The sequence below is a fragment of the Vombatus ursinus genome, unplaced genomic scaffold, assembly GCF_900497805.2.
Source record: "Vombatus ursinus unplaced genomic scaffold, bare-nosed wombat genome assembly UNPS02014779.1, whole genome shotgun sequence".
Classification (NCBI taxonomy): domain Eukaryota; kingdom Metazoa; phylum Chordata; class Mammalia; order Diprotodontia; family Vombatidae; genus Vombatus; species Vombatus ursinus.
Window position 1 is genome coordinate 47,427,155 of NW_020954557.1, and position 14,395 is coordinate 47,441,549.

At 37.0% G+C, this 14,395-nt stretch overlaps 1 protein-coding gene across 2 annotated transcripts in view; it reads right to left on the reverse strand.

Annotated features, from left to right (window-relative positions):
* Window positions 1-14,395, reverse strand: part of PPIG (peptidylprolyl isomerase G) — a 72,107-nt gene that overhangs the window by 32,165 nt on the left and 25,547 nt on the right. For both annotated transcript variants that reach the window (XM_027865855.1, XM_027865856.1), the window contains exons 2-5: window positions 8,012-8,072; window positions 7,081-7,236; window positions 6,379-6,453; window positions 4,036-4,143 (exon numbers count right to left, since the gene is read on the reverse strand). In XM_027865855.1, coding sequence (XP_027721656.1) covers window positions 4,036-4,143; window positions 6,379-6,453; window positions 7,081-7,141 — 244 coding nt within the window. In that variant the 5' untranslated portion in view covers window positions 7,142-7,236; window positions 8,012-8,072. The remainder of the gene's footprint in view (window positions 1-4,035; window positions 4,144-6,378; window positions 6,454-7,080; window positions 7,237-8,011; window positions 8,073-14,395) is intronic.

Sequence of the window (14,395 nt, forward strand, 5' to 3'; positions counted from 1 at the left end):
GGTGTACTGTCCCAAGCTTCAGGGGTTCTGTGCAGTTGTTTTCAGAGATATATTCTAGGGACCTGTAAATTTTCAGTTCATCCAAGGTGGCATGATCAAGGGCGAGGTATTTACTCCTTTCCTGGACTGGGCTTTGGTCTATAAATAACCACGAACATTCTTTTCTGCCTTTCAACTGTAAGGAGGATTCCCTCTCCACTGCCACCATACACTCCACCACGCCAGCGCTCCTCCTTGCCCCAGGACTGCGACCCAGGTCCAAGCACAGGCAAAGCCAGAGATTCCTGCCTCAGCACTAGCAAAGAGATCCCTGTAATCCCCTCTGATCAGCCACTTGATCCCCCCACCTGTGGGCTGAGAGCTGCGGAAGCAGCCACTGCCCTTGGGCTGCATCAGGACTGGGGCTGGGACTGAGCTCCTCTCTCACCACAGTTAGACACATCTTTCCTACTGACCTTCTAAGTTGTCTTTGGTGTTTGTGGGTTGAGAAGTCTGGAAACCACCACAGCTGCCCATGATTCAATCCCCGAGGACTGCTCCAGGTTTGCTGAGGCCCTGTTTTTGGCTGTGAGGCCCAAGCTGAACTGTGCTCCTCTTCCAGCGTGGAGCAATAGACCTTTCCAATCAACCATCCAGGTTGTCTTGGGCTGGAAATTTGTTTCAGTCTTTTTGTGGGTTCTGCCGCTCTAGATTTGTTTAGAGACATTTTTTACAGGTACGTGGAGGGGTTTGGGGAAGAGCTCATGCGAGTCACTGTTTTTACTCTGCCATCTTGGTTCCTTTTGCACCCTCATTAAGAAGTGATGCTAGAGTTTTGAAAGCTATGTGAGTGGACTGCAAACTGTGGTAGAATCTACCACAATACACTGATCCTGAGCATGGATCCAAGGACAGCCTAGCTAAATGCAGAGGCTCATTATCAATAGCTTTCTCATCAGGTCTATGTTCTTTAGCTAAGACAATTTGTAACAGATAAAAATTTTTTAAATGTCTCTCAGTCCTGTACAGCACTATTCCATCTCTTTAGTTAGTGATAGCAGAAGAGGCAAAGGGTGCTAAGAATTACACAGCTCTGAGACAGTCTATAAGGATTACTGGCTAATACGCTAAATTCAAAATTTCTGTCCAATAAATGAAATGATCTACTACTGGAGGTAATCACGTGAGAATATACCAGACGCCACTCTCTCACTCCACCACTCTTGGTGACAACGAATCCCACAGTGGCTAAAAAGTAAAGTATTTCAACACCCAATGAATCTTATCTCTACCCACATCATGATTACCATCCCACTTTCATCTGCCTGACCCTCTCCAATGTACTTTCTGAAATTCCTCTTCCATAAACAAAAAAATTCACTTCATTTTAGACTTCTTCCTCTCAAGCTCCAACAGATACTTAGAACGCTTTAATCCTAATGGGGGAAGTTGTAATACCACTTTCTCCTCATTTCTACCTCCAAACTCTCTCCTCTTTTACCACAACCCAACAACTTCTCATTTGAAGTTCACTCTAACCAAATTTGTGACAAATACCTACTGGCTCCCAGGCCATTTTCTCTTCCTTTTTTACAGCGGGTTCAGGAACTGTCTCATCATTTCCTTCTACACTCCTGCCCTTATCCTAAAGGACTTCAATACACCTTGATACTCCCTCAATCTCAGTAAATAGCCTATTCTTCAATTTACTCAACTCTCATTACCACTACTCCTCAGCTATACTAAGAAATGATCTTTTATTCTGCCATCACTCATAACTGTGTTCCATAATCAAAACTACTGGAATCCTTTATTAGATCATAACTTCCTATTATTCCATCTCTTCCTATGCTATGCTACTCTTAAATGTATTTTTCATTCTTGCTGAGACCACTAACCCTTCCACTTTTCAGTATATTCTCAAGTCACCACCCCTGTTCTTTTTACACTTACCACTTTTTCTAATCTTGATCCTTTAATTAACCAGTTCTACTGTATACTATCCTTTTAAATCCTGTGTAAAACTTTAACCCTGGAATATACTAGCCATCCATTTCCTTTGCTTCTTACTTATCCCATTGCTACTAAACGGAGTTGGAGGAAACCATGGTTCTGACTGGACCTAGTAGAAAATTGGTTATCTAATATCAAGTAGGCCTTCACTGCACCAAAAGAATCCTTTTACTCCTCTTTTAATTAGTTCTCCATCCTATTCCTAAAGAAGCTGTTCTAAGCCTTCTCTTTGCTTATGCCTCTCACGTTAACTCCTCCAATACCCTCACAGCTAAAGACCTAGCTTTATACATTGCTGAGAAAATAGATATAATTCACTGTAAATTCCTCTTTTATGTTTATCTACATGTCAGAACACTATCCTCTCTTTAATTCTAGTCTTGCATGAAGAGAAGGCCCTTCTCAACAATTTCTGAAGAGATATTCTTGGGGCAGCTAGGTGGTGTAGTGGATAGAGCACTGACCTTGGAGTCAGGAGGACCCGAGTTCAAATCCGGTCTTGGATGCTTGACACTTACTAGCTGTGTGACCCTGGGCAAGTCACTTAACTCCACTGCCTACCCCCCTCCAAAAGAAAAAAAAATTTGTTTAAAGAGATATTCTTGCTTCATCCCATCTGTCCAGCAGATTGCCCTTCTTTCCAATTTCAATCTCTCTCTATCCATTGGCTCCTTCCTTGCTACTTACAAGCATATCTGTCTCCTCTGTCACCAGATCCTACCATTCCCCTTAAAGTATCATCTTTTCTTTCTAAACCAAATTCCTAGGAAAATGTCTATGCTTGTTGCCCCCATTTTCTCTCTGTCTCATTTTTTTTTTTAACCCTTTGCAATTTGACATCTAACTTCATTACTCACCTGAAATGGCTCTACAAAGTTGCCAAAGCTCCCTTAATTGCTAAATCTGATGACCTTTTCTTAATCCTCATTCTTCTTTATCTTATACCCTGTCTCACTGGATACTCTTATCTCCTCTGGGTTTCTGTGACACTTCTCTCCCTTTGTTCCTGTCTCACTCAATTCTCAGTCTCCTTTGCTGGTTCTTTCATATCACACTGCCCTGTGGCTGTACCCCTAGTCTCTGATCTAGGCCCTCTTCTGTCCCTTGGTGACATCATCAATTTACAATGCTTTAATTATCATTATGCAGATGACTCCTGGATAGTACATCCAATTCTAGTCTCTCTCTTGACTTCTATTCTCTCATCCTCAACAGCCTATTAGACCTCAGAACTAGATGTCCCATGGGCATCTTAAACTCAACCTGTCTCACTGTCTGCAACCCTACATATGCAAGCAGGGACCAAATGTTATTGAATTGCCTCTTCAACATCATACTTATCACCCTTCTCTCCAATGACACAGCCACCACCCTAGTTTAGGGCCTCATCACTTCTAACCTGAAATTTTTGCAATGACTTGCTAATGTGTCTCCCTGACTCAAGTCTCTCTCCCTCTCTAATCTACCCATCCTCCACATAGCTGCCAAAGTAAATTTCCTAAAAAAACAGGTCTTACTCTATCTCTCCCCTATTCAAATTCCAATGGACCTCAATTACAGTTGGCATCAAATATAAACTGCTGTTTGGCTTCACAACTTGTCAAATCTACCTTTTCAGCCTTATTTATACATTACTTTCCTTTACACACTAAAGGCCCAACTATGCTAGCCTCCTTATTACTTCTCATACACAGTACTCCATCTCCTGTGTCTCTGTGCTTTTTCACTCGATGTCCTCCAGGTCTGGAATGTACTCCTTCCTCACCTCAAATGCTGTAAATTACATATCAGAAATGAACGGCTAACCATGTAGATATCATATGCATCAGGAGATCACTAAAGGTTTTAACAAAAATTGCTACTCGTTTTGAAAAAAAGATTTTTGAATACAAATTCTCCTATATGTGACCAACTACTTATGTAGTTACTACCAGTATAACATATATATTTTTAAAAATACATGGAAACAGGAGGGAAATACGCCTTCACTTCAACAAATACATTTGTGAGTGTAACTACTAAATTTTCATCTGATGCACCTACCTTCACTGAAGTCACCACCTTGAACCATAAAATCCTTTACAACTCTGTGAAAAAGACAACTTTTATAATGTAATGGCTTCTGAGTAGATTTTCCTGTACCCTTTTCACCTAAATGAGGGGGGAAAAAGGTTTATTAAGAACAAAAAATAATAACAACCAACATCACCTGTCTTACTCCTCACTCCTCTGGAAAAAAGAATTCCTAAGATCAAAATTATGATTACACTGAGCTTTCACTTCTGATTTTCATAAAATACAGGAAAAATCTCATTACAGCAAACGCAATCTTTTCTGAATCTGCTGTATCTCAACTTGAATAAGATAAATTCTTTTTAATGAATAATTCTGTAAAACAAACTTTTTTCTTCTTTGTTCCTTTCCATTTAATAGTTACTCTATAATGAAAATATCTGATATTATTTAACATATGTGCTATAGAAGGGAAATATGGGAAGAAAGGAGAGCAGAAGTTTTATTAAAAACAGAATTTAATGCCTGACAAAACCTTAAAAATTCTCTATTCTTAATTTCCTTTCTCAAAGATAAGAAAACTGAGACCCAGAGAAATAAAGTGATCTGTCTAAGGTAACAATGGCAGAGCTATGTTTTGGTGAGTTTCAATCTAGGACTCTTTGGATAAAGCTACATTGCTTTCCTTTCAACTCTCATTTCCATTACCACCTAGAGAAAAATCCACCTAAACTTCCAAACTACCAATATCAACAAGACTAAAAATCCTACAATAGTATCTGAAAATGTAAAGGAAAAAAGTAGATTTAGAGCAATTTGCATGTTAGTTCACTAAAGTTCTTTAAAAATGTTTTTGAGCCATGTGTTTTTTAAATCTACCACTATCTTTAATGAGCAATTTTTAAAATTTCCATCTATTATTTTAACCCCTCCCTGAAATTGTTGGTATCAAAGTCCATTCCAGTAGTGTTCCTCTTCAATGAAATATGAATATGTAACTGTCCCAATGGAATATATGCTCAGACAATACTATTTTTAATCATTTTCAAACACTGATGCATTATTCAAGTAGTCTAATATTCAGTTCTTCAACTGAAAAAAATATTTCAACTGTTTTTAAAGACAATATCATAATTGCTTTTAAACCCACAAGTGACTTGCAAAAGTAAATGATCAACCTTTTTTAATCTTCCCTCCAGATAAAACAAGAAATAGATTTAAGCAATGATGTGAATGATTTGAATTAGGTACAAACATGATTTTTTTTTTTTGATAGGGAATTATTACTTTCTCTCAATTCTCTTCCTATGTGACTTACTTCTCAGTTTTCTTTCCTGTATCATTAGACACATCATCTATGTCAGGAATACCTCAAGGCTTTGTCTCAGTCTCTCAGTGATATCATCAGCTCTCAGGTTTAATAATCATCTCTATGCAGATGATTCTTATTTTTTAGTCCATATGACCAACCTCCTATTGGACTTCCATAGCCATCTCAAACTCATCATGTCTAAAACAGAACTTATCTTTCCCTGAAAACCATCTCTTCAAATCTCCCTATTCCACCATTTATTCAGCTTCACATCCTTAAAGTCCTCTTCTAGTTCTCACTGTCCCCCTTTCACTGCCCTCTTACTCCCATATCCAATAAGGTGCCCAAGCTTGTTGATTCTGTCTCCACAACTTATATCAAATCTGTCTTCTCTCTACTCATGTAAATTACTAACAGTTATGGCCCCCATCACTTTTCTCCCCCTGGAATAAATGCAATAGTCTCCTAATTGGTTTCCCTGCCTCAAGCTTATCTCCATTTTAATTCATCCTTCAGTTGGCTATCAAAGTGATTTTCCTAAAGCAAAGATTTAACTGTCATTCCCTTATTGAAAAAAAAAACTCTAGTGACTAAGAAATCATACATTTATTACTCAGCTCAAGTTGAATTTTCAACATGAAATTTATTCTGATTCCTCCTCACCCCCAGCTGCTAGTACCTCCTAACCAAAATTACCACGTATTTATTTGGTATATACTTATATGTGTCTATGTTGTCTCTTTAGAAAGAATTTAAGCTCCCTGACAGCAGGGATTGTTTCATTTTTGTCTTTATATTATGGACTACTGGGATTGTGCTTGGTGCACTCTAAGTGTTGATGGAATAGATAATCAAGATGGGTTTTAGAATGTGTAACCTCTGGCAAATCACTTAACTTTTTGGAACCTCTGACTCTTCAATTATATTTTAAACACTTCCTGAAAGATGAATTGCCTTGCTATGAATCTGATATATTGGAATAAGAAAAAAATCCTTAAACAAAGCAAAAAATAGTCACTATAAGATTTGACTTCATAAAGCAGATGGAAATATCTACAAACCTGTACAAAGACATCGGAAATTCTCACATGTTTTGGGACACACATCAGAAAACAATTCAAAGACAACTCTTCCAGCTGAAAAAGAGAATATATAGTTTAAAACAGGGGCAGCTAGATGGTACAATGGACAGAGTGCTGGGTCTGGAGTCAGAAAGATTCATTTTCCTGAATTCCAATCTGACCTCAGACACTTACTAGCTATGTGATCCTGGGCAAGTTAGTCAACCCTGTTTGCCTCAGTTTCCTCTTTTGTAAAATGAGTTGGAAAAGGAAATGGCAAACCACTCCAGTTTCTCTGCCAAGAAAACCCCAAATGGGGTCATGAAGACTAAGACATGACCGAAAATGACTAAACAACATATTTTAAAATAGCTTTGTATGTTATTTAAATACTTAAGTTAGGGATTGATCCCATGATTTTATCAGTACAGGAAGCTCCCAGATTAGCAAACTCCTTCTACCAAAGCAGGTCAGCACCTTCTCTGCAACTTAAAATCTTTAAAGAGTTGCTTAGGAATGACTGGGTCACACAGCTAGCATATGTCAGAGGGCTGAGCTTGCAGTCAGGTTGTTTTCCTGGCTCCCAGGCCAGTTCCTTATCAACTTATTCCACACTGCTTCTCATTTAATATAGATCCACTTAAATATACACTACTTTAAAAAGATAAACTTTTTTTTTTTAGTGTAAAATAATTTTCTTACCAGGTAGATTGTTTATGGCTATGTCAAAAAAACATCGAGGACGTTGGACCTTTATTCCCATGGTTTCAAAAACTTCTAAACTACATTCAAAATACGGGTTTAAATAGACCTGTATTTAACCAGCAGCAATTTCTTGGCAACTTCTGTAGAAAAATTCTGGAGGTACAAACAGAACACACAGAAATTTTGAGGCAGTATTTACTTTAAACCATTTTTCTGAAATGCATCAAATAAGTAATTAGTTTATATATTTCAGGGCTTCAACAGATCTGTGATCTTATAAAAAGGGAAAATGATACACGTTTCCTCTTATGTATTACAGAGTCTAGTTGATCTGTTGAAACTATCATTTTACCCCTAGATCCTAAATAATGTTTCAAACACAATATGTTCTTATTATGTGTTTGGTGAAGTGAGTGAAGTTATTAAGAAAATATTACACATGGATATATACAACTTCCACTATAGTACTACTCCCTTTCCTCAGCATAGTATAGAAATAACTCTGGGTTCTACAAGGCTATACAAATGGAGCACAAAGGATTGGACAGGTACCAAATTGCAATGTCTTTGGGTACAATATGGACAATATGTTTTTTGGTTTTCCAAAGACTAACCTAGTTAAATTCAGCAAAGCTCATCACTAGGTTGAATGCAGAATGAAAGGTATTTTGACCAGAGCCATGATAAATTTTTGACTTCTACAATCTGTATTGGTGAAAGAAGCACTCACCTGGATGCAATGATACATCCTTGAAGATGTGTGAATAGTTTAATCATTTAATTCAATTAGGAGACTTTAACATAGTGATTCATGTTGATTCCAATTTTGCAAATGGAAGATTAAATTGTACACCTAACCAGTAAGGTACAATTTATACTATAAATACTTTAAAATTAACAAAAGAGGTAACAAGACAACTAGATTTACCTTTAAGCCGAGAAGACAAAAATCAAGGACAACTGACCAACTGATCCAATTCTACATTTACCTAGAAAAAATGAGAAAGGTAGGATTACTTGATAGTTTATGTATATAAAAAATAATTTATCCATAATGAGAGTGTCAACTTACTACAGGTAGATGGAGTCTACTAAACATGCATTGCTGGTGTTTTGCTTTTCTAAATAACGTCATTCAAAAAATGAAAATACAGGTATTTTAGTGAACATTAATATCATTATGTTCCAATAGGCTATTTCCATGCCTTAGCTGGAAGCCCATAATAATACTGCTTTATTGAGGTAGATACAATTCCATGAAACAAAAAATTCATAGTTCAGTTAGCAGAAAATCTGACAAAAACGTCATTTGGTCTAATCTTACTCTGATCCCTCACTGTAGGATATTGAAGTTACCCTCAGTTCTCAGAGGTTATAACACCAGAAAAAAAAATCTCAATAGGTTTTACCAAGCTAAAAATGTTTTATGTATGGGTCTAGACTGTGTTTGTTATCTGAGGAGTAGCCTAAGTACACTGTGATTCAATCACGAGGTGAACCAAAAGGTGATGAATTTTTCAGACACAGTAATTATTAACGCCCATATGCACTAGAAAAAGAAACAATCACATCCACTTATGACATTAGAGATCTGAGAAATATTAATGTCTTTCTAATAAAGTACATATATAACATATTTGGATATCTGAACAATGTGAAATATTTTTTATAAAATATGCCATGCTTTTTCTAAATGACTGATTTTTACTTTTTTACTTTCATTGTACAAAGTAGATGTTTTATGATTGTAAGTACTGCTAGTGAGGCCAAAAAATGATATAGTTAATTGTTTAAAGTAGAGATAATGTGTAAAACACTCAAAGTTCTGTTTCGTTTTTTGCAAACATAAAATGTAAACTAGTAGTTAAGAAAGTAACTAAAGATGCTTCTTGTCTGTCCCTTTGTTACAATGAAAAATCTCAGATTTCCATATAAAGCTGTTGCCCCAGATTATCAACGGTCCTGGAACAATCTTTTAAAAGGCATTAGGAGGTTGAGGAGAGAAAAAAAATAGAATGGAGGCTAGGACTATGTCTCCTACTAAAAACCAACATTTTGAAACATGTTAAAATGCACAAGTCTACCTTATTTCATAATCAAATATAGTCACAGAAGGCCAAGGGCCGCGATAAAAAGAATTATAAACATTTAGGCACTGAAACATTTTTTATGTCAAAATTTTTTTTTAAAAAGATAGCTCACTAGGCAGGGGGCAAATGGGAGGATATATTCACAAATGAATATGTTGTTAAAAAAGAAAAGAGAAACAGAAACGAAAAATTTAAAAGACCAAAAGGCCATCTAAATCTCCAGATATAAAGCATTTCCAGATAACTATTACAGCAGGTTTGAATTTTTAAGAAGGTTTGCAGACAACATAACACTGTATAATCCTTCAAACTTGTTAAAATCTGATTCAAACTACATATAAATCTGGTTTCTATGAAAACTACATACATGCAAAATACCCCCACCCCACCCCCAAGTAAAAATGTACTGGGAACAAAGTGAACATACCCAGAATGAATTCTGAGGGAACCCAACATGTACACAATAAACAGTTTGTCGCCAGAGAATTCCTGGTTCTAGGATCCCCAAAATAAGCTATTTCAGTTCTTAGATATAATTTTACCTATAGGATCTAGAAATCAAAGCACCCATAATCTGCAATTTTAGTCCCTTTACCCAAAATTATTTTCCAAACAAAAAATACCTCAACAAAATTTTTACACACTGTCTTTGTTTCTATGCTTTGTAGATGTGTTCGAACATGAAGTAGTGTTTATTAACTGGTGGCTCCTCCCTCTTAAGAGATATTTTGCTTTCCTCCCTCTTAACTTTCATATCTATTTACTTATATATATTATCTTTCAAAAAGAACTGGGCAGAGTTTGGCTTAAAAATTGCAGAATGGCACCTGTCATCCTTTCTTTATCTTCTTTTTCCATCATATATTTCCTTGATGACATTTTTTTATTCCTGTTATTTTAAATGTAATGGGGGGGGCTGGATGATGAGGCTTGGTAAGATGGTTTTCAGCTCAGCTTCTCATGAGTAAGTAGCATTTATGGCTTTGAACCTAATTTCTGTCACCACCCGATACCAGCAACTCAGAGATTCATGACATTGGAAATGGTTTAAAAATAAAACAAAACAAAACTCCATGTGTTGGACAGGAACTAGGCAGGGGATATCTGGGCATGTTTTTATAACCCACCAATAACGGCAAATATGAGCATGCCCTAAGGACGGGGTCCTTATTTGCCAGCCCCCACATTACAGAAATTTCTCATTCATCACGCGGAAAAGTCAGTCTGTACCCAAAATGTTCCTCGCTATTGCTCTCTATGTGATCTTCATTTTTAATTTCGCAGAGGCTATTGTAGTTCATGTCTTGCTGCTTCCCATACAGCAAATATTTAAACAAATGCTTGTTCTGGAAACCTCAGGGCAGTTTTCCTTGATTATTTCTTACAATATTGTGTCCAGATTCTTTTTTTTTTTTTAATCATGACTTTCAGGTAGTCAATGCTTGTTTTTTGTTCCATGAATTGAAAATAAAATAAAAATTTTAAAAATGCTTGTTAACGTAAAAAAAAAATTGCAGAATGGGAATTGGATTTGTACATAGTCTTCAGAGAGAAAGCACAGGGGAAAACATGAACTAACTTCTAGTTAGGCCAGGGTGGGAGGTAGGGATTAACCTGACCTTCCTCTATCTTCTCCCTGCTTCCCCCATCCAGATGTAGTTACTATACCAAGTTTTTCCCAAAGCAACATTGTCAAGACATTTTCTATAACATGATACAGATACAGGTAACAAGACTTTTCAAAGCCACTAGGCAAAATATGGTTTCCCAATACCTACAAGAAAAAAGTTGGCCCTGATCTTCTACAATAAGAAGTCTACCTTTTCAATTTTATCTTCAACTATTCTAGCCATATTTATGCCATGTGTTTCCTTGCTTTTCTTCCATTTTGTCCATGGTATTATTGAGCATTTCCCTCACATATGATAATTCACAGACATAGGAAGAATAATGGATTTGGAGTCAGAAGACCTGTCTGTGCTTCGCTGCTCACTCCCTGTATGACCATGGCAGTGTCACTTACCCACTCTGTGCCTCAATCTCCTCATCCGTAAAACGCAGAAGCTGGGCTAGATTAAATCTGTGGTTCCTCCTAGCTCTAAATTTGTGATCCTATGATCCCTAATGTTGACGTAGAAAACGATCACCCTGTTTTTCAATGGGAAGCTTGGAGTCATTAAAAATACTTCTTATATGTAATTCGGTTGACTTTATGCCTCTTTAATTCTGTGCCTAGCTGGCTGTCTACTTACAGAGTCTGTTCAAGACATACATACTAATAGGTCAGCATATATTAATTGCAAATCATAAACTGGACAATAAACTCTTTATCCACTTGGTTTTAACGGTGTTGGTAGAATGAACCCTTCTGAGTAAGAATCTTATTTAAGAGGTCCTGAAATGTTCTGAAGCCTGGTGCAATGAACATAATGGCATCCACAAACAAAAGGAACTAGAGGTCCCCACCATCAATAGTGAATAACCGTTCCATTTGTACTCTGCCTTCAACATCCTCCAATAAACATCTTTGGTCAGATTATATCTTCCTATTGATGTTAATAACCACTAATCTGAACAAAGTTATTTGTTATTACATCTTTCAATCAAATATTAAGCACTTATGTGCCAAGTATGAAAGAAACAAACATTATGAATGAAACAACTTTGACTCCCAAGCTTACATGCTAATGGGGAAGACAGAAAGTACATCCATAAGTATATACAGAAGAGACTCAAATAAATACAAAGTCGTTTGGGAGGAAGGGCACCAGCAGTTGAAAATAATCAGAAAAGCTTTAATGTGAAATTTGATGAGGTCACTGAATAAGATCTTAGAGAGAGAAGAGAGCCTAGAACAGAGAGTCTTGGGATACAATCAAAGTTAGGTGGCATGATCTGAACGATGGACCAGTAAAAGAAACTGAGGAGTACTCAGAAAGGTAGGAGCAGAACTTGGAGGAACTAGTGTCATGAAAACCTAGGGAGTAAAGTATATATAGAGAAGAGGATAGTCAACAATTTGAATGCAGAAGAGAGGCGAAGAAAGAGAACCAACTGAGAAAAGATGATCAGATCTGGCAAGTAAAAGATAGACGGTACTTTAGAAAAAGTAGTTTTAGTTGAGTGAAGAGGATGCAAGGGAGAGGTGGAAGTAGCTTGAACAGTTTTTTCAAGCAGTTCTGACTAAAAAATAGAGGAAGTGGCTGGAGACTGTAAGACAATAAGTTGAGGGGATGGTAGTCAAATGAAGGCTTTTCTCTTTTTTTCCTTGTCTTTTTAAAAAAATTAATAAATTTATTAATTTTAGTTTTCAACACTTACTTTCACAAGATTCTGAGTTCCAAATTTTCACCCCCCCCTCCCCCCTCCCCCCACCCCAAGATGGCATGCATTCTGAATAACCCTTCCCCTAGTCTGCCTTCCCTTCTATCTTCCCCCACTTCTTTTATCCCCTTCCCCTTCTATTTTCCTGTAGGGCAGGATAGATTTCTGTATTTCCCAGTTGCAGGTGAAAACATTTTTTTTTAAACATGTGTTTTTAAAACTTTGGGTTCCAAATTTTCTCCCTGCCTCCCCGCCCACCCTCATTGAAAAGGCAATCAACTCAATATAGGTTATACATGTGCAGTTATGCAAAACACTTCCACAGTAGATATGCTGTGAAAAACTAACTCTACTTCCCTTAATCCTATCCTGCCCCCCCCCCATTTATTCTATTCTTTCTTTTGGCCCTGTCCCTCCTCAGAAGTATATTTGCTTCTGATTATCCCCTTTCTCAATATGCCCTCCTCTCTATCGCCCCCCTACTCTCTTGTCCTCTTCCCCCCATATTTTCCTGTAGGGTAAGACAGATTTCCATACTGAACTGAGTGTGTATGTTATTCCCTCCTTAAGTCAAATCCTATGAGAATAAGATTCACTCATTCCCTCTCACCTTCCCCCATTTCCCTTCCAATGTAGGAGCCTTTTCTTTTCTTTCTTTTTTTTTTGTGTGAGATAATTTACCCTGTTCTACCTCTCCCTCTCTCCTTCTCCTAGTATAATCCTCTCTTACCCCTTATCTCCAGATATGACCCCTTCATCTTCAACTCACCCTGGGGCCTCTATCTATCTATCTATCTATAGATAAATACATATAACTTTTTCCCTCCAACTACCCTAATACTGACAAAGGTCTCATGAGTTACAAATATCTTTCCATGCAGGAATGTAAACAGTGCAACCTTAATAAGTCTCTTATGATTTCTCTTTCCTGTTTACCTCTTCATGTTCCACTTGAGTCTTGTATTTGAAAGTCAAATTTTCTATTTAGCTCTGGTCTTTTCATCAAGAATGCTTGAAAGTTCTCTGTTTCACTGAATGACGACCATTTTTTCCCCTGAAGGATTATACTCAGTTTTGCTGGGTAGGTGATTCTTGGTTGTAATCCTATCTCCTTTGCCCTCCTGAATATTATATTCCATGTCCTGCGGTCCCTTAATGTAGAAGCTTTAAATCTTGTGTTATCCTGATTGTGTTTCCACAATACTTGAATTGTTCAAATAAAGGCTTTTTTCAAGGAATAATGGATGATTATGATATAAGCAGAGCAGTCATCTTTTGTGAGAGCCTTTAGGTGCATTTTTTCTACACAGAATCAATTTTCTTTTTAGTTCATAAACAAGAGATATGTTGAGATTTCTCAGTCAACATTTTGATAGTTGTTTTCAAATACCCTAATCTTCCAGTTCATCAATCTACAAAATTCCCATGACCTCTATTCCACCTAAGCTATACACACAGGCATGATTTCACTAACCTCTACAAATGTTCTATTTTAATAATCAAGTATGATGAAATACCTTTTACCCAATCATAATCACCTATCATCCCTTCTTTCCCTTTGCTTTATTATTCCCTAAATCCATTCTTCATTCTCACTGTCCCCTCTAACCTCTTCAACCAGAACTCTAGGCCATCAACCCTATTTTCCCCTCCTTTTCCTCATAGCTCCTTCATGAACTCTACAATATTCTCTATTTTCAAAACCTGAGTTGCTCCCTTGTTCTATCACTGATCACACCTTATCAAATCCTAACTCTGGATTATCCCCACCACCCACCTTCTCTGTTGTTCTTTCTATATACTATTTCACTTGGTCATCTCATCAGCTGTCATGGATTTAATTTTCACTTCTATGCTGATGATTCTCTTATCCCCACCTTTTCTGCTTCTCTTCAATC